At 37.7% G+C, this 24,522-nt stretch overlaps 3 protein-coding genes across 3 annotated transcripts in view; 2 read left to right on the forward strand and 1 right to left on the reverse strand.

Moving 5' to 3' along the window:
* XPNPEP3 (X-prolyl aminopeptidase 3) overlaps positions 1-9,580 on the reverse strand; it is an 80,923-nt gene extending 71,343 nt beyond the window's left edge. The window contains exon 1 of the mRNA XM_044228942.1: positions 9,431-9,580. Coding sequence (XP_044084877.1) covers positions 9,431-9,494 — 64 coding nt within the window. The 5' untranslated portion in view covers positions 9,495-9,580. The remainder of the gene's footprint in view (positions 1-9,430) is intronic.
* Positions 2,642-3,565, forward strand: DNAJB7 (DnaJ heat shock protein family (Hsp40) member B7). Its single transcript, XM_044228944.1, has one exon. The coding sequence runs from the start codon at positions 2,642-2,644 to the stop codon at positions 3,563-3,565; it is 924 nt and encodes a 307-aa protein (XP_044084879.1).
* Positions 9,581-9,966: 386 nt separating the features above from the next.
* ST13 (ST13 Hsp70 interacting protein) overlaps positions 9,967-24,522 on the forward strand; it is a 33,779-nt gene continuing 19,223 nt past the window's right edge. The window contains exons 1-4 of the mRNA XM_044229101.1: positions 9,967-10,232; positions 16,313-16,370; positions 18,982-19,057; positions 20,797-20,867. Coding sequence (XP_044085036.1) covers positions 10,123-10,232; positions 16,313-16,370; positions 18,982-19,057; positions 20,797-20,867 — 315 coding nt within the window. The 5' untranslated portion in view covers positions 9,967-10,122. The remainder of the gene's footprint in view (positions 10,233-16,312; positions 16,371-18,981; positions 19,058-20,796; positions 20,868-24,522) is intronic.

Raw genomic sequence — 24,522 nt, forward strand, 5'->3', positions numbered from 1 at the left:
AAATAACAGGCTAGATGTATAAATTAAGACTTCATGAGCACGTAAGTAGTATCTAAAGCCTTAGGACTGGATATTACCTACCAAGAGTGTGTAGATCAAATGTAGTGACTATTTTAGTATAAGAAGGGAAAGCACAGGAGAAAAGAGGAAAAACTAGAGGATTGTGGTATTTAGGAAATCAAGTGTCTTAATAAAGGGAAGGGCTCCTCTGTGTCAAGTGCTGCAAAATACAAGGAGGCCAAAAGGATGACTACTGGATTTGGAAACAAAGAAGTCAATGGAGACCCGGACAAGAAGTTTTAGCAGAATGTAAAAGACAGAAGCCAAAATGGGTAAAGGTGGTCAAAAAGTATAAACTTATAACAAGTTGTGGGGCTGTCATGTACCACATAGCAACCATAGTTAACAATTCTTCACTGCATATTTGAAAATTGCTAAAAACAAAAATCTTAAAAGTTCTTATCACAAGAAAAACAGGGTGCCTGGCTGGCTCAATCAGTAGAGCATGAGACTCTTGATCTCGACATTTTGAGTTCAAGCCCCACAGTAGGCACCGAGTTTACTTGGGGGGAAAAAAAAGGTTCTTATCACAAGAATAAAATTGTAACTATGTGAACTAATGGATGATAACTAAACTTCTTTTGGTAATCATTTCACAATGTATACATTTATCAAATCAGTATACTATACTCCTTAAACATATATGTCAATTACAACTCAGTTAAGACTGGGAGGAAAAAAGTAGAAGCCAGACTGGAATGTGCCAAGAAAACAGGATAGACGAAAGCAGAATCATCAACCAGAGACAACAGTTTTGAGTTTTATTGTAAAAAGATTAGAGAAAATGGCAGCAGCTAGAAAGGATGAGACATCAAGGGAGGAGGAATAATGAGAGAAGAAGTAAATCCTTGTGTAATAGCCTCACACTCTATTGAAATTAGTTTTTCAGTGTTTCTTACAATTACATAAATTCCTTGAGAGCAGAATGTTCTATTTTCTAACTCCTATCTGTATCACAGGTTCTTAACACATATTTGTAGAATGTCTAGAACCTGAACTCTTAAATCCTGGTCCAAGAAATGCAACAGAATACAAAGAGTAGAATTTAGAATCAGATAGATTCAAATTCAAATATCAGATTCTTCACTAATAAGCTAGGTAGCCTTAGACAAATTTATCTTTAAGAGCCTCAGGTTTCTTATGGGCACAAAGTATTTCTTTTGCTGGAATGCTATTAACAATAACATGAGAGGGGCGCCTGGGTGGCTCAGTGGGTTAATGCCTCTGCCTTCAGCTCAGGTCATGATCCCAGGGTCCTGGGATCGAGCCCCGCATCGGGCTCTCTGCTCAGCAGGGAGCCTGCTTCCTCCTTTCTCTCTCTGCCTGCCTCTCTGCCTACTTGTCATCTCTGTCTGTCAAATAAATAAATAAATAAAATCTTTAAAAAAAAAACAACCAAACAATAACATGAGAAATTGTGTGTAAGTCACTTGGTATAGTATTTGACCTAAAGATGGTGCTCAAATAATGTTCAGTATTACCATTATTGTTATTATTTTCAACAGCAGGCAAATATAATCATATGTATGCCATTCATACATACATATATGTAGACTGGTATACTGTAGAAAGTTGAAAACCAGTCTGATGTAACTCTTTTCCCCACTCACGCTACTATTTTTTTTTTTTTTTGAGGGGGAGCACATATCACATTATCTCCCATTATTTTCTTTTTCATTATTTATATTACATTATAACGTAAACCGTAAAAATCATAATTTCTTACTTCTATTAACATCAGTGGTTAAAATCGTGTCTCAAAGTAGGCATTCAATAATTATATACTGAATATATAAGTGTACACTTTTCAAAATCTGTAATTTCATGTTTTTAAGTAGTAAACTTGGAGATGGATAGACCCCATCATCTCAAGTCATTCAATACTGGCATGCAGAAAGCTTGTCTATAATGCTACTTCAGGAAGCCTTCCCTGAAACAGCCCAAGTCTGGGCTAGGTGTCTCTCAGGACTGCTTAGCATCCATCCAGTGCTTCTCCCTACAGTCCTTATTATACTGTAATCAAGTATATTTCCTATTGAACTGCCTCTTGTTTGAAATAAACAAAAATGTCATCTATTTTAATACTTTTCTACTTCGTTCAATTTCATTTTTCAAAACCAAAACAAAGAACTGGGAAATGAGTTATTAAGGCTCAGTAGGCTAAAGGTCATATTATGTAAGGGGCACACTGTGGTCATCAACAAGAAGTCCCTCTAGTTTATGAGGCATTGTCTGAGGCTTCCAGGAGACTATAGGAGAAATAGTCCAGAGGGTCAGGATGGTCTGGTATGACTATGGACAAGCTCTACTTGGAAGATCTCATCCCACCCCCACCCCCAACCCCAGAATGACACCATAATGCAAACCTCTCTGACATAAGCTTGTAACTCCGCTTGCCACATAATCAGTATCCTAATGTCTCCTAGCAGTGTCCATGGTAGTAACATGGTCTTCAATGTAAAAATGTACCTATTTGCAGTCACTACTTCTAACACTACCACCAGGAGAGCTTGAGCTGAGAGGAAACTACGGTTCTCCTTACTCAGACCCAGAATACCCCTTCCCTACAATCTGCTAAAACATGGTGGATTACTATGAAGTTCTAGGAGTGCAGAGATATGCTTCACCTGAGGACATTAAAAAGGCTTACCGTAAAGTGGCACTCAAATGGCACCCCGATAAAAATCCAGAAAATAAAGAAGAAGCTGAGAGAAAATTCAAAGAAGTAGCTGAGGCATATGCGGTATTATCAAATAATGAAAAAAGGGACATTTATGATAAATATGGCCAAGAAGGATTAAATGGCAGAGGCAGAAGTCACTTTGATGATTCTTTTGACTATGGCTTCACATTCTGTAAGGCAGATGATGTCTTTACAGAAATTTTTGATGAAAGGGAAACATTTTCATTTCATTTCTTTGAAGACTCACTTGAGGACCTTTTAAATAGTCCAAGAAGCTCCTGTGGAAGCAAAGATACAAGATTCTTTTTTGCTACCTCAAGTCAATATCCAGTTTTTGAGAGATTTTCTTCATATGATACAGGATATACATCCTATGGTTCACTGGGCCACAAGGGATTTAATTCATTCTCTTCCCTGGCATTTGATGAAAGTGGGATAAGCAACTACGTATCTGTTACAGCTTCAGATAAGATTGGTAATAGAAATACAAACACACAGAGAATTTCTGAGAACAATCAAGAAATAGAAATTGATGATGATGTTGAGTTGAACTCCTTCCTTATAAATGGTGTGGAAGATGAAGAAGGCTTTGCAGAAGAATGCAGTTGGAGAAGAAAGTCATTTAACAATTACTCACCAAAGTCCCATAGCCCCAAACAAGTAACTCAATATACTTTTGTGGATAATGATGAGCAAGATGTATATTGGGTCACCAGCAACTGGAATCCCTCTATGCTCTCAGCAGGATTCAAAGAAGATGGTAAGAGGAAAATAAAAAAGCATAAAGCCGTGCAGAAGAAGTCAACTAAAAACAATCGTTAAATTGATTCTACAGACACATTATGTTCATACAACAATTGAACACGACTGTGTGTGTTTTGGTTAATCAGTTTTGTACGTAACATTTAATACTATATTAAGATTTTGTTTTTTAACATGTTTAGCAGCATTGTGGACATTTGATCAAAGGCTGTTTGGATTAGGTATGTCAGAAAAAGATGAGTTTGTGGTGACAGTGATTAAAAGAATTCGGACAACGGGCAAATACCATTTTACTTTTCTTTGAGCTAAACATTTACAAATCAGAGTCTTTTTCAGCAGAGTTTACAGGCCCATTCTTTTCAATATGTATAGCACTTGGAGCTAAAAATGTATTAAGATACACAGATTCAGACCATCAAGTTATTCATGAAATGAATTTTCTCCAATAGAGATACAGCATTTGATACATAACTTAAATATATTATAAATAAAAATTAAAGTATAAAATATTTTAAGTTAAAAATAGCCAGAATTATATTTGCACCCCCATGTTTACAGAACTTATTCACAATAGCCAAGAGGTGGAAGCAACCCAAATACCAATTAATGGATGAATAAACATACATATGGTGAAAATACTATTCAACCTTAAAAAGGAAATCCTGTTACATGCTACATGGGTTACATGTTACATGGATAAAATCTGAAATATTATGGTTAAGTGAAATAAGCTAGTCATAAAGACAAATCCTTATGATTCTACTTACATGAGGTAAGAAATTCATAAAAACAAAGTAGAATCGTGGTTATCAGGACAAGGGAGGGAGGAGTGTTGTTAATGGGTCTAGTTTCAGATTTCAAGATGATAAAGTTCTAGAAATCAGTTTCACAATGTATATTTAAAAATGATTAACATGGTAAATTTTATGTTATGTGTATTTTTCCACAATTAAAAAAAATAATACACTTATCCTGGATTTCTCAAAGCAATGAGGCTATTTCATGTATGCTGGGCCTACAGTGAATCGCTCCAGACAGGAAGCTTTCTATTTTCTTTTTTTACTATATACTATGTACACAGGCTCTACAGAGACATTACTCTAAAACACCGACTTTAGCCACTATAATTTCAGATTATGATGGAAGAAAAATTAGTTACTGATGTATCAGACTTTGAGCAAGTGGTCTTAGCTAAATGTTTGCAGACATTTGCTTATTTTAAATGAACTTAGTTTAATTTCAATATAATTACTTCTTAGCTTCCCCTAATTTTCAAAATATATTGCTATTATTTTCAAAATATTTGATTTTTATTCATTCTTTCATTCATTCAATGGTGTTTTTTGAGTACCTACTATTTGTCAGTACTTGGGACACAGTAATGAACAAAACACCCAAAATATTAGCTGTCACAGAGCTTACAGACTGGGCAAAGACAATAAGAAAATATTAAGTAAAATATGATGTTAGTCATAGGTGCTAGAGAAAACAAAATAAAAGGTTACAGAAGTTCTGGAATACAAGGGTTGAAACTGTAGTTAAGATAGGCACAGAAAAATGATGGTTAACATCTGAGTAAAGATGTAAAGAAAGTAAAGGAGTTAACCATGGGCATATGAGGTCAAAGAAAATTCCAAAAGGAACAGCAAGTGAAATGTCTCTAAGGCTAGATGTGTAAGGTGTGTTTGACCCTCCTTACTGTGATCACTGTGAACAATTAAAGAGAACAAGAAGATGAAGTTAGAAAGGTAACAGGAGGTCAGATTATGCAGGGACTGATAGATCACAGTTTGGACTCTGTTATGGTTTTGACAGGAAGCCACTGGAGGCTCTACACAGAAGAGTGACTGATATCTAATACATTTACACAGGCCCACTCTGGCTGTTGTGGTTTTGTTGTTGTTTTTTAATGATTCATTTATTTTAGCAGGGGGAGGGGCAGAGGGGGTCAGAGAGACTCAGGCTGACTCCCCACTGAGTGTGGAGTCAGACACAGGGCTCATGAGCTGAGCCAAGATCAAGAATTGGACACTCAACCCACTGAGCCACCCAGGCACCCCTGGCTGTTGTCATTAAGAAAAGACTCAAAGTAAGCAGATGTAGAAGCAGGGAAATCCAGGCTACTGCTAGAATCCAGTACTAGTCCAGTAGAATACTGTAATAGCTTGGTCCAGGATGGTGGAGGCAGGGGTGGTAGTGATCAAATTCTGGATATAGTCTAAAGGGCCAAGCAGAATTTACTGATAGGCTGAATATTGGGCATAACAGGAGTCCAAGTTTTTGGCTTTAGTAACTGAGAGAAAAGATCTGCCATTACCTGAGATAGGACTGCAGGTGTTAAGTTTTGGGTGTGCTACGTTTGAGATTCCTGAATTTATTAACTGAAAACAATTTCTTGGATGGACTTGCATCCAGTATATTCCTTTTTTATTAACCGAAAACAATTTCTTGGATTGATTTGCATCTTGCATATTCCTTTTTTTTAAGCAATCTACTGATCATATTTTATTAAATTTTCATCTCTTAGAAATGTAATGACTGCAAATTTTAATGTGACTGAAAGACGTAAACAAATAATATAGCAAAATTAATACCCAATCACCTTTGGCAAAATACAGTTCAGTGGCATATAGCAATATAACAAATCTAGAAACCACAAGATTATAACATCTACTCTTTAAAGACTGCTATAGTAAAATGTGAGCTATTGCTTAATTTTGTTTGATTTCTAGTTGGTAGGTGGAGAGGAAATTCTATAGGAGGGGTTGGGAACGATTTGCATTAACTTATTTTGAGGGGGCACCTAGGTGGCTCAGTTGGTTAAGCATCTGCCTTGACTCAGGTCATAACCTCAGAGTCCTGGGACCAAGCCCCACGTAGAGCTCCCTGCTCAGTGGGGAGTCTCCTTCTCCCTCCACCCCTCCCCCTGCTCAAGTTCTTGCTCTCTCACATAAATGAAAATTTAAAAAATTAAAAAAAAAAATTAAAAAGTGAACAAAACTTATTTTTAGAAAATAAAGTCATAAAAGCTTGAAGTATTATAAATGCTACTTTTATAAAATGTGTTACTTAGTAAAGTTTATCCGACATGTATCTGGGACTATTGCAAGCTGCCAAAAAAAAAAAAGAAAAAAAATTCCAACAACAAAACCAAAACCCAGTGTCTGAAAATTTAAAAATGCAAGGAACAACATGCCCTCTAGTCCATTTTCCACTCTTTTAACAGATAACTAAAAATTCAAATTTAATCTTACTCAATAGATTAGAATCATCCAATGGTTTCCCACTACCTAGAGGAATGGGAATATACAAGCCCTTTCATGAGCCAGCCACCAGCTTTTCTTCCTAACTTGGTTTTTTAATCACTTCTTCCTACACCTATGTTGAGCCCAAAATTTTCCAAAGGGTGTTCCAAGGGTTACCAGTTCAAGACTCACTACAGAAAAAGGGCCCCATGGTCAAATACTGTTTGCAAATTACTGCCAAATACCTTTCTTTCTTGGGAGACACAGAATTTGCCTAGTATGGGCATGACGACATCCAACACTCCCCAAACTTACCTGACCACAGAACCATTTTGGTGTAATACCTTCTACCTACCTAAGAACATATTTCAAAAAGGCTCTTCCAGGCTTACTGATGATTGAGAAGCTTTATTCCGTGCCTTTGCATATGCTCCCTCTGGCAGGATGGCTCAATAACTCCATAGTCTGCTTGATAAAAGCCTTATTCAAGTCTCAAGGTCTCCAAATGTTTAAGGGCACATGCACATTTCCTCTTGGCCCCCTCCCTGCTGCCAGCAAACATCTATCACTTTTTCTTTCTCCCTACCACTGCCACTAAATTTAGTATGTTATATTACAATTACTTGCTTTTTTGCCTCCCATGATGGTAGAAACTATGCTCTATCCTCACATGTGGTGTTTAATGTTTACTGAATGAATTAACTGCAAACAGGCTTTAAAAAAAATTACTTATTCTTTAGTCAATGTTTTCACTTTAGGATTGCATGACTTTCACAGATGAGAAAGCTTCCTATTGTACTCAATACTCTGCACTGAAGAGTTTTTCTCAAGAACAGCAACCAAGAGCACCACAGGCATGCAAAGCTCTATTTATGGGTATCTCAAGACAGTAGAATTTTCAAATTCTGAAACTTAGTAAAGTCCCCCAATGACATTTTTAAAGACCCATCACTGCCTTTCTTGAGCCCCCTTGCCACTTGAGTCAAGACTCTTTTCGACTCTATTGCTATACTGTCATTTATCTATTGCTTGTCTATCATCCTGATAAGACAGCAACTCCAGGGAAGTGGAGATTCATCCAAAATGTCTACTAAAAAGTTATTTAATGAAGAGAACATTCTTTTTGGCTCAATAAAAAGTTCCAAAAGGACTCTACTAAGCCAAAGTTAAGACCTAATGGTGATATTACAGAAAAAGAAGATAGCAATTATACAACTAAAATTGCTTACTTGCAACTTGAGATCCTATGTTGGTTTCAGTTCAGTAAAATGAGGATAACTGCCCGAACTTAATCCACTTGTGAAGACCCAAGGAGATCATCTATTCAACACTCCTATATATATATATATATATATATACACACACACACTGTAGTGTTAATGTTAGGAAGTGGTTTAATTTACTTATTGCTTTAAGGCAAAATGAACCATAATGAATATATTTTTGAAAGATCTTGGCATGTATAATCCAGTATCAAGTGTTAAACTTTCATGGGCACCTGGGTGACTCAGATTATGATCCCAGGGTCCTGGGATTGAGCCCCACATCTGGCTCCCTGCTCAGAGGGGAGCCTGCTTCTCCCTCTCCCACTGTTGCTCCCCCTGCTAGTGCGCGCCTTCTCAAATAAATAAAATCCTAATAAAAAAAAAAACCAAAAACCCAAACCTCCCATTAATAAAGTTTTACACAAAATCTCAATTAAAAAAAAAGCAAAAGATAGTACCAGCTCTAAACCATAGGTTATGGCTTTTGTGAGTAACACAAGCTACGTATCTATTTACCTAATCCTATGGAGGACAGCTTTCTGCCACTTAATTATTAGAACCAAAGAGCAAATTCTGTGCACTAGACAGTGATTATTTTTTACAGGAAAAACAAATCTTGTAATTACCATCCCACTTTGATTAAAGCAGATCAATGTGAGAAACACACGCCAAGACACAGATTTGATGTCAAATACCGTATACTCTGGTTTACACATTGGTCACCTATTGGCCAAAACCCTGAAATACGATCCAATGGCCGGTCCGCCCGCAAAGTTGACTCAGCTTTCACTGATCGAGGTTTATGTTCACCAGATTAATTGTTCGCGAGAGTACACCCTAAAAGAATGGCCCCCATTATTCCTGGACTCCTTCATCTTGCCTTTACGAACGGGGCTTCAGACATTAAAAAGCCCCGGGAGTATTTCCAAGCACTATCTCTTCAAAGAGGAAATGCTCAAGGGATTTGTGTTACTAAACATGTTTCTTGTACATGCTGGAGTCAGCTCTCAAGTCACGAAAACACGAAAAAAGCATTTCAAGGTAACCTAACAAAAACACAAGCTACTTGACGTGAGACACTTTGTTATCTATGCAAGTGAAAACTGACACAACTTCTAGGAGTCCAAGTAACTTTGAAGACAGCCCCTCTGGGGGATGGCACACACTTTTCTCTCTGCAGTCATTCCGGCTTCCCAGAATACCTCACGGTAGGGAGAACACAGGGCCCACCCTTTTCCAGAAGCAGCAGGTAAAGAAGAAATCCAAAGAGCGTACAAAGGGTTTGGGAGTGGAGGCCCCAGCCGGGGAAGGGTCCGCCGAAACAGGGATCGCCTGAGACCAACTTGAATCCCTCTGGGACGCCTCAAGTTTCTCAGACAGCAAGCCCCGGAGGGGACACCGTAGATGAGTCTAACCTGAGAGACAGCGGGCGCCTGCTACGGCGGGAACCAGCTTAGTTGCTGAGAGTAACCAAAGCATGACGTCCTCGTTCACGCGGCAGGAAGCAAAAGAGCAAAACAGCCGGAGAAGCGGCGGTCCACAGAATTGCGTCGCCAGGAAACCAAGCCAAGCCCCTCCCCTTCCGGCCAGTGGCGCTTGCCGGGCTTTCCTTCCAGGCGGCGCTGAATGATGACGTTACGCCCAGGACTGTGACGGACGCTCCTGCCGGAGGGCCTGTTTTGCTGTCCTGTTGTCGCGCTCCACTTAATTCTCACACGCACAGAGCGTCTGATTCTAAAATGACTCCCTGCAGGGGCTATTTCCCGTGTCCTTGAAAGCACCAAGTGGGGGGATTGATTCAGAGAACTCGCTCAGATTTAGAATATAAGAAAGCAGGTGTAAGGAGGCAGGCAGCAGCGTGAACAGCCACACTTCTAGAAGGTTCTAGGAAGTGCGCAGGGGCAGAGGCGGAGGGATTAGGAATGGACGGGCGAAGGACCCGGGGTCACGAGACCGTTGGGTAGGCGGAGCTAGCGCCGGGGAGGTTCTAGTCTGTTCTGCCTCGCGGCAGCCGCCCCCTTCTACACGATCACGCTGAGCTAGTACCCGCGCCTGGAATCGGGTCGCAACCCCAGCCGCGCCTGCCGCCTGCCACTGCCTCTGGACCATGGACCCCCGCAAAGTGAGCGAGCTTCGGGCTTTCGTGAAAATGTGTAAGCAGGATCCGAGCGTTCTGCACACCGAGGAAATGCGTTTCCTGCGGGAGTGGGTGGAGAGGTGAGACCTGGGCCGAGGACCGTTGGGGGTGGGAAGAGGGACGGCTGGAGGGGGGAGCTGGGCCGGAGCCTGCGTGGGGTGGACGGGCGGGGAGCTCCGCCGGGAGGGCCTGCGGAGTCGCCGCCTGTTTGTGGTTCTCCCTGGCCAGGAACTGGCGGCGACTTCGGGGGCTAATGGAGGATTGAAAAGCTTAGATAGTACAGAGGTGGGGAAGGTGGAGGCACAGCTGGGTTGCCTCACCCTGAGGTCGTCAGGGGTGTGTCTTGGGCAAAATAGAAATGCAGAGGATTGCAAGGGCTTGAGTCCTGTAGACGTGGTGGGGGTGGGCAGCTGCAAGATTTCGTTTTCGCGTGTTGTTTTTCTTGAAATACCGTGTCTTGCTTAGGTCGCAATGACACAACAGCGCCTTTACAAAGCATTACGTCTTTAAATAGTGTTTTAATAATAATTTGCTATACGAGTTCTAATAAAATGGTAATTATTAGATTAACTTTGAATTTACAGCGGTCCTTACTGCGTAGAATTATTTTGGGAATCATTTATTGGTACCTCGGTAGTAGCGGTGCCATTACACTGAACACTTGAAGAAAAACGATTTTTCAAGGACCAGCATATTACTATGATCTGTTCTTCTTGTCCTTAAATCTAGAGTACCTGGCTACGTGCACGGAATTAATTGCATAGGTATTGTGCCAGGTGCTAGAAAACCGTATAAGTGCAGTTTATTTAGTGAGACAGGTGAATAAATACAGAAATTTGTTTTGATATTTACTGTATGATAGAGACTAATATTTTTCATATTCGGAGAGAATTTAAGAGAGAAAGGGAAATCTAGACGGTTTGTTTTTTTTTTAAAAACATCACTACTAGTAAGGAATTTTAATGATGCACAAATCGCACCTCGTGGTGATAATAACGACAGTGCAAAGCAATGTGACTCTTTAGAGGTACTACTGGAAACAGCGATCTTTTTATTTTAGTGATATTTTTGTAGGGGAAGGTGAACCTCTGATGACCAGATAATTTCAAGAATATTTTTTTCAACAAACTCTTCTAAGGAAGAAACTTAAGTTACAATCTGACAACGTTGTATGTCGTGGTGTTTTTTTTCCTCTAAGAAGTTTCTCAGTTTTTTTCCTCCACTAGTTTTCTAACTATGGTAAGATTTTGCATATGTTATAAATGTTAAATTCTGAGATCACTTACAATTACTGCAGTACCTTAAAAACTGTTTTTGGTAGTTAACAAGAATACTGCTTTTGTAACCTACAAAGATGGAAAACCTACAAGATGCTAATTTCAGGACTAGGAGGTTAGGCCTGGATTTCAGTCGGTGTTTTTCCTCTTGAATAACTTGATAATCCAAATGCATCACTTTAGATATTTGTATGTTTTTAATCTTTTTTATCCATCATAGGAAAGAGCCTACAAGTACGTTGTTTATAATATTCCAGGTAAAGCTGGGTGTGTATACCACTGGAAGAAATGGTTGATGCCAAGATTCAACATTATATTGAGTATATACAATGTTTTGTTCCATTGCTGGGGAGGAAAAAGGGAGCTATGAAGAAAAAGCTGAAACAAATCAAAGAACATTGTAGCTTGGGCTGGAGTGATTATGGCTATCTAGAGAATTCCAGTTTAAGGCTTGGAAAATATTATCAATGTTATTTCTGGAAAATACTTACGTTTTTGCTTTTTACTGTTTGTTTTTTTTGTTTTTTTGGACATTTCACATATGTGGGGCACCAGGGTGGTCAGCCGCCTTCTGCTCATTTCATGATCCCAGGGTACTGGGATCAAGCCCAGCGTCCAGCTCCCTGCTCAGTGGGAAGCCTGCTTTTCCCACTGCCGCTGCCTGTGTTCCCTCTCTTGCTGTGTCTCTGTCAAATAAATAATAAAATCTTAAAAAATTTTCACATAGGTAATCCTTTTTTTTTTCTTTTTTAGTCATCCACGTATGTTTCCCTTGTGGCGTCCTAAATTCTTAGTTTAAGTATGGGATGAAGCATGTTGGCATGCGTAGGGGCCCTATTCTGAAGCTTTCGTTGTCTCTTTAAAATTTTTGTGTCTTTGAGGCTTTTGCTTGAAGTGTATCAATTTCTCTCTGCCTTCAAGTCAGCCTTCTTAAGTGCAGGATTATAGGAGGTTGGACTGAACGTGGAGACTTCTGGGTCCAGAAACGTTCCAAGGCCTAATCTTACTATATAAAGGGTCCTAAAGTTGAAACCGTATCAGAGTTCTTTGTTCATCCTAGATTAGTTGTAGGTACCCAGGTTCAAACATTAAAGAACAGTTCGTTTAGTTTGTGTATTTACCAGAATTTTTACCGCTGTTTATAGTTTAAAATTTTATTTGATGTTAAGAATTTGACAAATGAAAAGAGAAAAAAATAAAAAATAGGAAAAAAAAGAATTTATTTAACGACATTGTTAATTGGACAAAGAGAAATAAAGAATTTTTTTTGGCTCAGTCTGTGAGGATCCAGGGAGATAATGATGTTTTCAGTGAGTATGTTTGGGGTATTTTTGGTTTTCTTTATAGGAAGAAGTATTTTTTGAGACTAGTATTTCATTTTATGGTGATTTAAGATCAGAGGGATTATCTTTGTGTTGTAATCTCCAGCACAGTGCATGGTGAATGGCTTTGCAGTAAATACTTCAAATGAAAGGAACAGGATGCACTTCTGTTTGCAATGAGTTGAGAACACAGCATCCGATTTTTTGTACAGGTGAATAATAACTATGACTCAAAGCATTTCTAATGTATCAAATTAAGAGAATTATGAATGAGGTCTTGGGTGAGCCCATATGAGAAACCAGGTCTCTACTAGGCCTACTTGGTGGCATAAAAGCCTATACTGGTAGAGTCCAGTTTGCAGTGATGGGGAGGGAATTAGCGTGTTTTAAATCTTGAAAGCATTAAATGAAATTTTTGTACTTATAAGTTGGCTTTAACCTTCCAGTAGTTAGATTTTGTAAGGTGAGAAACTCTAAATGTAGCTTATGAATAACCTTCTTGTGTTTTTTTTCCTCCCTATTTTAAAATTTTTTTAGAAAGTTGAAATTTGCAGGAAAATTGAAATACAGTGCAAACATTTTTCCTGCAACGGTTTCTAGTATTGTGCCCTCAGCACCATTGTGTATTTCCTACAGTTCAAGGATAGTCTCTCTAGTACAGCCACCAAACTCAGGAAACTAAGAATGATGCACTAATGCTGTCTAATTCTCGGAATTAGACACTTTATTGCACTTTGCAATAAAGTTGCACTTTATTGTTGTGACTTCTAATCTCTATTCTGAAAGAATTCTTCGATCATTCATTGGCTTTCATGATCTTGGCAGTTTTGCATATTACAGGCCAGCTATTTTGGATAATTTCCCTCAATTTGGGTTTGTCTTGGTTTCCTAAGGATTAGATTTAGCTTAATGCATTTTCTTTTTCTTTTTTTAGCTTAATGCATTTTCTTAAAAAGGTTTGTTGTTGTTGTTTTTTAATTTATTTTTTAAGATTTTATTTATTTATTTGACAGAGATCACCAGTATGCGGAAAGACAGGCAGAGAGGGGGAAGCAGGCTCCCTGCCAAGCAGAGAGCCCGATGCGGGGCTCGATCCCAGAACCCTGAGATCATGACCTGAGTGGAAGGTAGAGGCTTAACCCACTGAGCCACCCAGGTGCCCCAAAAGTTTACTTATTTTAGTGGGAGAGAGTGAGAGCGTGAACCTGTTCGAGCAAATGGGGAGAGGGGCAGAGGGAGAGGGAAAGAGAGAATCTCAAGCAGGCCCCAAGCTCAGCCCCAGAGTTTCATCCCACAACCCTAAGGTCACAACCGAAGCGGAGCGTAAACACTGGAAGCATAAGGGTCTAAGCCACCCAGGCACCAACATGATATATTTCTCGGTAAGACTGTCACTTCCCAAAGTTTCAACATAAGTTAGATTGCTGTGGCTGTGTTTGAAGGTCTCCCTAAATACTTTCTTGAATGTTGCATTTTGAAACTTGGGGAAAACATGGCTTAAGGAGCCCTGTCTCTTCATTAAAAGTTCACTGCAGGGGCGCCTGGGTGGCTCAGTGGGTTGGGCCGCTGCCTTCGGCTCAGGTCATGATCTCAGGGTCCTGGGATCGAGTCCCGCATTGGGCTCTCTGCTCAGCAGGGAGCCTGCTTCCTCCTCTCTCTCTCTGCCTGCCTCTCTGCCTACATGTGATCTCTCTCTGTCAAATAAATAAAATATTTAAAAAAAAAAAAGTTCACTGCAAAAGGGGTGCCTGGGTGGCTCTGTCAGTTAAGCGTCTGCCTTCACCTCAGGTCCCTGGGATCAAGATTCCCCACAGCAGGCTCTGCGCTCACCGGGGAGTCTGCTTGTCCCTCTCCCTTGCACTCTGCCCCTCCTTTGTGATTTCTCTCTTCTGCTCTCAAATAAAAAAATTTTTTTGGAAAAAAAAATTACTACAAGGAACTATTGTTTGAATACTGTGCTCTTTTGAAAAGTAGTTTTTGTGTAGATCAGAATTTTAAAGAATTTTGTTTATATGGCTGTTTTCTTATTAAGTCATTTTATTTTGCTGAATTGCAAACTAAGAAATAAGATTTTTTTTTTTTTGTAATTGTCACATTAAACTGAATGGGGAAAATGTGCACATTTTTCGTGATCGGTGCTTAACAGTAAATTCCAAACTTTGTCTGTTAGTGTGTTTGCTGTTTTATATTTATAGTTTCACTTCATATTGGCGTTGTTTTGTAAGTGAAAGATAAGCCATGGGTTGGGAGAAGTTACTTGCAGCATATAAAACTGACAGAGGGCATGTATGCAGAGTTTACAAAGAATACCTGCAGATAAATATGACGAAATCTAAAAGCAATAGGCTACTCAGATGGCTGATAGATAAATGGAAAGGGACCCAACTACAATGAGATACCACACTATACACCTATCGAAATGGCTAAAAATATAAAAGATGGATAATAGCTAAATGTTGGCTGAGGTGTGGAACAGCTGGATTTTTAAAGAATAATTAGCGGAATTCTTATGCACTGCTAATACAAGTGTAAATTGGTAAAGGAATTTTGAAGTATCAAATCCATTTCCCGTTTGGAAAACAATATCCATTTAAATCCAACATACACATCTCTTGTGTCCGGAAATTCCACCCACCTAAGATGAATGTGAACATGGATATAACTTTAGTTGTAAAGAATTAATACCTGAGGGTATTTTGAAGTAGATTTCTTTCAGTTTTCCGGGTGACTATTTCTCTTTTCCATAAAAGTTGATGGCTTTTTTTTTGGGGGGGGGGGCAAATTTAGTTAAGTTCTTGTGACCTCCAGATAATGTCATGGAGGAGTGCCCTTAGTTTGTTGAACATCTTAGTCCCAGGACTGCTGCATGGGGCCCATTTACTTCAGAGTCTGACCCAAATGGAGCATACGGCACTAATTCTTCATAATCTGTTTTCCTCCTTGTTTTTAAGTTATTTGTGCGTAGTTTCTGGTGTTGTCCTGGAGTAGTTGGGAAAGGACTTACAAGGCCAAGGGGAAGTGTTAATGGGTAGATTGTAGAAGGGATAAGGAGAAAATCTATACTGTGAGGGGCATTATGAAATACAAACAAAGAATACAAACAGGAAACAAACATTTTGAATTATTATACTACAACTTCCTAATTATTTCATAAATTGATTATTTGAATTTAAGTGAACTCTTACTAAAGTTGAAGTTTGTATTCAGTATACTATCCTGCTGAACTCTGAACTAACAACTTGTACATATGATTTTTGTCATTGCATGTTTTTCTGCCTCTTCCTCTGGGAATGGGCATAGGGAAGCTATACAGTTTTGTTTATTAGGCTTATCGAGGCAAGGAAAGGGTTAGGTTTTTGTTAGCCAGTATGCTAAAAAAAATAAAAATTTTAAGCTGAAAAAACTTAATACTGGAGCATTCAAATTGTTTCCTCTTAAAGGTTTGAGAAGGTAACCATCTGAGTATTTGTCTTTTCTTTTTTTCCAGTGTAAATAAATGTTGCTTTGCTCAGTGAATTTTAATTTTCTAAACAAATATCTTTTTTTCTCATTTTCCTCAAGCATGGGGGGGAAAATACCACCTGCCACTCATAAAACTAAATCAGAAGACAGTATCAAGGTAAGTTATGAATTTCATCTGTATGTTTAGTGATAAAATACTCTAAGGTTTTTAAAGTGCTGCTCTCAAATTACCACTCCTGATTTCCTCAGGATCGCTTAGAAATAAGATCTTCGTAAAATTTCTGTTGGACATGGAGGATCTGAAATCTGATGTAACACGGAGAATTTGGGGTGAATGTGCACCGTGTTTGGGGATAAAAGCTTGTGTGTGTGACATGCATGACCTGTGGGTGCTGAGCTCTGTGACTATGCCTTATGTAGTCTTCGTCATCTTTGATCTGTAGCACCGAGCACAGGACTTTATGCATTGTGGGTACTTGATTAAAATTTGCGAAGTAAATGAAAAATAGTCCAAATCAGTAATTCTTAAGTTTTTCTATCTTATCACCTGAGTATTATTTCTGAGTATGAGTCAGCATATTCACCCCAAAAAGTGCATAATAGATTAGGAGGAGCTTACCGGTAGCTGAAGTTTAAATATGGGGGTGGGTATACCCTTAAGAATGCTTCCTTCAAGGGAAGAGTGGGGCAGAGGGAACAAAAAAGACTCCTGGTGGGTCATGAGAAAGAGAGCAGAAAACAGTCTGCTAGCTCCTTTAAAGTAGGCAGGAAACCAGCCCTAACAATGGACAGAGGAGGGGATTAATGCCAAGCCAAGCTTACTGGCTCTCTGAGCACTCATTTTAATTTCATTTTTATTTCTGATCCTTCTCCACAGACCTTTCCCATTCTTTTTTTTTTCTTTCCTTTCTCTTTCTTTTTTCCTTTTTTCCTTTCCTTCTTTCCTCCTTCCTTCCTTCAAAACAAAAATGCTTCCTTCAGAATTCTTACTTCTGTTTTGTGTTTTCACATCTAAATATTTTCCCCCAAGTGTTCTTCCTTCCTTCCTTCCTTTTTTTTTTTTTTTAGAGAGAGAGAACACGGGTGGGGAGAACAGAATTTTTTTTTTTTTTTTTAAGATTTTATTTATTTATTTGACAGAGAAAGATCACAAGTAGGCAGAGAGAGAGAGGAGGAAGCAGGCTCCCCACGGAGCAGAGAGCCCGATGTGGGGCTTGATCCTAGGACCCTGGGATCATGACCTGAGCCAAAGGCAGAGGCTTTAACCCACTGAGCCACCCGGGTGCCCCAAGATCAGAGAGAATCTTAAGGAGACTCCACCTTGCGCATGGAGCCCAGCACTGGGCTAAATCTCACGACCCTGCAGTCATGGCCTGAGCCAAAATGAAGAGTCAGACTGAGCCAACCAGGTCCTCTCCCTGAGTTTTCTGATTAGTGGTCTTCAGTTGATAAGAAAAGTAACTATTTTATTTTTTAGAACCCTAAACAAAGTTCATCTATCTGGATATGAAATCTGAAGTTCTATCTTTGAACAAGTGAAACGAGCGAAGTTAAACAAAAGCTCCAAAAGTAGTTACTCTTATTTTAGAGGAGTCATTTGTCAGAGTTTACTAGTTCCTCATAGGATGCTTTTGATATTATACCTAGCTAGGATTTTTTTTTTTAAGATTTTATTTATTTATTTGACAGACAGAGATCACAAGTAGGCAGAGAGGGAGGAAGCAGGCTCCCTGCCGAGCAGAGAGCTCGATCCCAGGACCCTGAGATCATGACCCAAGCCAAAAGCAGAGGCTTTAACCCACTGAGCTACCCAGGCGCCTCCTATATAGAATATTTTGCTATGTGGTAAACATGTAGGAAGACAAAATTATATTTAATCTGTGTCTCTGCTAAAATATTTTGTAAGAAAACATTCTGATTTGGAATTAAATGCTAAAATGTCTGACACCTTGCATGTAGTAGGGTCTCAACATATATTTGGTAATGACATTGGGTTTTGATTCTAATTTTTAAGAGTTACAAAAAGTAGCAACCTAAATAATTCGTTACATAATTTATACTAATACAGTTAAATGAATAGACGGGGTGTGCTAATTGTGATACATTCTTTATGAAACAGCATTATTAAATGGAAAGGTCAAAGTGCAGAGTTGTCTTGTATCTGTGCGTTGAGAATATCTAATGGCATACTCCAAAAACCACACTGGTTACTTACAGGATGGTAAGGAAATTTGGTTTTCCTCATGTGTACTTTGAAATTCTTTGAATTCTCATCATTTGTGTATGATGGCTCCATTGTTCCGTATTTAAAATTCCAAACTCAGAACCATTGAAAATGTAAAGATTTTTATGTCAGTAAAGCATAATCTGAACAGATGTGAGGCTGTTCATAGTTTCCCACTTGTGAACGCTTCGACTTTTTTTTGCAGGGATAGTAATATGTTGATTAGGGAGAGTTACGGACCACAGAGCCTGTTGAAAGTGCAGCCCGAGTATGGGTTATGTATTTGTGTTAGCTTCCTACAGTCCAGCATTTTTCAAATTCTAAAACTTGTTTAAAAGGTTTGGAGGAGGGATTGGACCTATTCTTAATTTAAATAGAGAAATGAAAACAAAGCTAAAACAAGTTTACTAAAACCGTATAAGAAGGGTTACATTAACAATTGAAATATAACATATGTAAACAGTTTATATATGTTTTTATAAATTAGTATATATATTGGTGTGTTGTTGTATACTGAAAGCATTATTTGCCTTCCCTTTGGTAGGAAGAAAAACCAGATAGTAAGAAGGCGGAGGAAAACATAAAGGCAGATGAACCATCAAGTGAGGAGAGTGATCTAGGTGAGAAGATGGTATAGTTAGTTTGTACTTGATAATCTCATGATAAGATCCTGTGCTGATTTTTACTAAATTGACTTAAGCAGGGCTAATAGAAATGTAACATAGCTGAACTACATCCAAAACTTAAAATTTTCTACTAGCCACATTAAAACACTAAAAATTAAACAGATGAAATTAAGTGAATATATCTAAACTAACGTATCTAAAATATTAACATGTAATCAGTATGGAAAAATTATTAGTGAAATCTCCTTTTTTTCATACTAAGTCTTCAAAATCCAGAGTATATTTTATACTTACAGCACATTTCAGTGCAGATGTTAGATGTTACATTTTTGTGTAAGTATTTGATGTATATTCAGACTTAATTAAATTTGTAGTTGGGTTACATAACCAAATTGTTCTAAATAAATGTAAAAGTTTTCCAGTAACTGAATCAAGTACCAGAAAATTATTTTCCTGTTACTACTTGCATCCACATTGATAAAACTTGTTCATTTTAGAAGAAATGATATGCCATGAGTTTGGTGGTTTTTTGTTTGGAAGTTTTTCAGGCTACAGAGTGACAAAAATCTTTTCCTAAATTGGGAAGTCCTTTGAGACTATAAATACATATCCCAGTTATTAAATGGGCAGTCTTTTAATTAATAGACTGTCTAAAAGCTAAAGAAATGTATTTGTAATTTAAAATTTTGATCAGTTGATCTTTGATACTGTTAAAGAGGACCTCTTGTTTGTGGTCTTAATTGATGATCTTTCACTTTCTGTAAGATATCTTTTTCAGTCTTATAATTTTCCAACAGTTTTAACTATGATAATATCTTACTATTTCTTCATCCAAAAGCAATTTCTTTTTTTGTGTATGAATTAAGCTTTTTTATAATTAGGCAAAGTTACAAGTTCAGTTCCTATTAAAAGTTGACTTAAGTTTTCCTGTTTGACAATAATTAGAACTTAAGGTTGCTGATTTCAGTTTCTTCTTTATTTTTTTTTTTAAGTTCATTTATTTAATCTGTATACCCAACATGGGTCTTGAACTCAGAACCCTGAGGTCAGGAGTCACATGCTCTTCTGACTGAACCAGCCAGGTGTCCCTCAGTTTCATTCTTTTTTGACTGTCAGCAGGAAACATTAAATTCACTCTTATTTGCTAAAAAAAAATCTCTTAACATTTCCTGTTATTTTGAAAAGTTTTTCTTATTGAACAGTTGTTTTCCTTTACTGTAGCAAATTACAGTTTGTCATTAAATTTATGACATACCTCTTTTCTAGTTTCTTTGCTGTTTGGTTATAGTGCTAGCTTTTGAGTTAGATTCTGCATCAGCATTGTGCCTTTATCTTAATTTATTAGTAAAAAGTATTTATTATGATTTACATCATCACTATAACTTATGCTATCTCCATAAAATATTTTTAATATACTACATTGATGTGTAGAATAAAATACTTGAACTGAATCATTTTGTTGATTCTACCTAAATCAGTGGTGTGTCTCTGTGTAATACCAGAAACTATGCAGTTGCCAACATTTCCCGCTACAAGACAGTGAAAAATACCCGAGATGATGCAACAGTTAAAATGAAATGTAATTTTAACAAAATTTAATGGGGAAATACTTTACAGTGCATCAGTTTAAATGAATTATGAGTCGGAGTGGGTATAGTTGATTAGTTTTTAAGAGTCCTATACAGCCAGTTTGGACAGTATGGGTCTTACTGTCATTTTCTTAATTTTGGCAGAAATTGACAATGAAGGTGTGATTGAACCAGATACCGATGCCCCTCAAGAAATGGGAGATGAAAATGCAGAGGTAAATTCAGTGGCTTATTTTGTGCTTGTTATAAGGAATGTGAAGGTCCCACTTACTGCATTGATTTTGTGACATAATTCTGCCAGGAAAAGAACGTACTGAATCTTTCTCTGCCTTAAGGTATTTAGAAAAACATTTTATTTTACTGCTTAAAATGTTTGTGAAAGTTCCCATTATGTTTACTCATACTCTAACAATCTCAGAAGTCTTTGTTAATTTCCTTTTTACCTGCTTTTTCAATCTCCATCTGTTTTGACTACTCTTTAGGTTAGAGTTCACCTAGCATTTATATTTAGAAATGAGATTTCTTATTAATGGGATATCTAATATCACATTATTTTCCAAAATGGTTTTATCACAGTGGGGACAGTTTTACTATCAAGGTAATGAGAATTGGTTCTTGGGAGGGGGCTTGCAAAAAACCTTGGATACTACAGTGGTTAGTGGTCTTCCAGAGGGTCGTTACATACATGCAATGTGTCTCTGTGGTGTAAAATGGAATGTGGGAGTATTAAAAAGTGTCTCTACGGCTCTTTGGGGGTTAATGATGAACCAAAGGCTTGAGAAACACTGAAATTGTGTAACAATGGTTTAGAAGCTTGGTCCATGTCCTCACCAACACTTGATGCTATCAGAGTTCATCTTTACCAGGCTTATCCTGTGAAATGGTATTCCTTTGCGGCTTTTAATTTGCATTTTTCCAATTTCTAATAAAATGAGCAAATTCTAATATTTATTGGTCATTCACAGGTATTTGCGAAGTCCTGCTGTAACTTTTCCCATTTTTCTTCTGGGTTGTCTTTTTTTCCTTCCTCATTTATAATCCATTTTATGTTCTAGAGACTAACAATTTGTCATCTATATGTGCTCCACGTATTTTCAGCTAGTTTGTGGCTTGTCTTCACTTTATGTTGTCTTCATGAACAATCTTTTAGTACAGTTAAATAGATTTTTCTTTTATATATTATGCTTTCTTACTTCAAGGTTATAATTGTTGTAATAATTTTTTCCTTCTGAAAATTTTATGTTAACCTTTAACCTTTAATCTACCTGGCAGCACTATTAAAGAATTCCTTTCCTCATCAATGCCAAGATACACTGTTTCCATATATATGTGCCTCACTTCTGGTGTTGTGTTTTTCTTGTCTAATTTTTTTCTATGTACCAATGACACATTGTCCACATAATGGCTTATTATCTGGTAGGGGGACCCCTAACAATTGAGGAGTATTTTGGCTGTTTTGTTGGCCTTCCTTTTCCCATATAAATTATAGAATATTAACCCCCGCCCCCAGTTAGACGTGCATTAAATCTAAAATCAAGTTTGGGAGAAGATACAGCTCACTGTTTTGATTACCCATGAATGTGTATCTTTCTAATTTTTAGATGTTTTCTGATGTTGTTAGATAATTTATTAGCATATTCTCCATAAAGATCATGTGCATCTTTAAGAAATACAGGTACTTTTTGTCACTGTTCATTATGAAAGGAATTTTTAAGAATTTATGTATTGTATTCTGTTGATGATGTATCACTTGACATGTCAGGTTTACAACATCGTATTTGCACTACTTGGAATATATTGGGCATTTTAAATTCTAGGGTTAACTTCCTTTAGCTCTGGAACATTTTCATCTAGTACCTTTCAAATATTGCCTCTTGCCCATTTTCTCAACTGTCATTCTGGATTCCTAGTTAGGTATATGTTAGATTTTTTTCCCCACTATTGAATACTAGTTCTTTATCACTGCTGAATTATGTATCAGTCATTTGGCTGTTGATGTTTGAATTTGAGGGCCTGTGTTTCTCATCTTTATGTCTTACTTTGATTCATTTTAAAGTATACTTTGTTATTTATAATCTCATTTCTTTATTCATTTTCAGAACTTGCCTTTACACATTATAAACTTTGTCAGACTCTTCCTGGTTTTATTGTTTTATTTTTCCTTACTCTTGCTCATTGAGGAGGTACCTTGTTTACTTGTGGATGGTGTGGGTGTGTGTATTTTGACTGTGTGCATATGCATGTGTATGTGTGTGTTAGACCATGAGTTCTTTGACATTACATCTGGAAAAGTTCTTGAGGCCTGGGTAGAAGGTGCATTCCTCCAAAGAGGAAAGTATTTGCTTCCATCAGACTCTTGAGTTGGAGCTACCAAGTCAAGGACCACTTTAAATTCTCAGCATGGTTTTTTTGTTGTTGTTTGTGTAATTATACAAGTAATGAGAATTCCCCTGGAAAGCCTGGCTTATCATTATGAGTTTACAGGGGAACTCTTTTTTTTCTTCTTGCTAGTTGGCTATACCTCTCTTTGGGACAGGTTTATTTTTGGTTTGTTGTTACGCCTGCAGGTATAGGCATTGGGGAGTTCAGATATATTGGAGGGTGCTGATTAGACAACATGCCTTCTCTTCACTTGAATCTTCTTTCATATGTCCTGCACATTTGAAAACAATGGCAAGGTTACCAGGTTTGACACCTACTGAAAGGGTGAAAGCAGATGGATTGTTCAGCTCCCATACTGGATTTCAGATCTTCATTTAATCTTGTTCTTTGAGGATTTCTACATCATTATGTCAAAGATGACTCTTAAAGTTACTCAGGGCATCAGGTGTAACATACTGCCACAAATTGAAGTTGTCTTCCCCCACCGTCCCCCAATTGGCTTTGTTAGATTGTCTTATTATCTGGTAGAATGTGTCTGTTGCTTTTTCTTTTTCTTTTAAGATTATTTTTAAACTTGTAGAAATTTGTGCTGGAATTACTTCAGATTTATTGAGGAACTTAAGGTTAGGTTGAAGTATTCAAAAAATCTTTCCATGAACATAGTATACATCTTGTGTTCTTTAATAGAATTTTACTTTTTTCCCTTTTTGAAAGTCTTACGTGTTCTTAGAATGATATCTTGTTCTGTCCTATTTTGTAACTGATTTTTGCTGATGTGGAGGAACTCTTGGTTTTTTATGTTTCTGAGGACTTCATTGAATTGTTTTAGTAGCTCTAATAACCTATCATGTCTTGGATTTACTAAATAAACTTGAAAACAGCTTGGTATTTCCTTTCAGTTCTTAAAGCTGTCAAATCATTTTCTTAATTAGCCAGCACCAGTAATATTTTACACAGTGGTTGGTGATAGAGTAGGTCTTTCGCTTTCTGTTAAAGAAACGACTTCTTTTTTTTTTTTTTTTTTTAAAGATTCTATTTATTTATTTGTCAGAGACAGAGGGAGAGAGAGCGAGTGAGCACAGGCAGAGGCAGAGGGAGAAGCAGGCTCCCTGCCGAGCAAGGAGCCCGATGTGGGACTCGATCCCAGAACCCTGGGATCATGACCTGAGCCGAAGGCAGCGGCTTAACCTTCCGTTTAAGTGGGGATGTTTGTTTTAAGATTTTGTTACTAATGATCTTTGTATTGTCAGCATCTTGTACAGTGCTCTGTACTGTATAGGTACTCAGTAGATGTTTGTTAGAACAAAAGAATGAGACATTTTACTTAAAATTTAAGTCTAACAGGAGCTAGCAGTAGTTACATCTTTACAAGAATTGAGTCTTAGTATTCGTGAAAAACTAGAAAGGAGTTGGTTAGACAAGGGCAGGGACATCCTTTTTAGTTGGTTGGGAGGGAGGGTAGCAAAGTCACATCTAAACTAAAGGGTA

Source organism: Neovison vison, chromosome 12 (genome assembly GCF_020171115.1).
Source record: "Neovison vison isolate M4711 chromosome 12, ASM_NN_V1, whole genome shotgun sequence".
Classification (NCBI taxonomy): Eukaryota; Metazoa; Chordata; class Mammalia; order Carnivora; family Mustelidae; genus Neogale; species Neogale vison.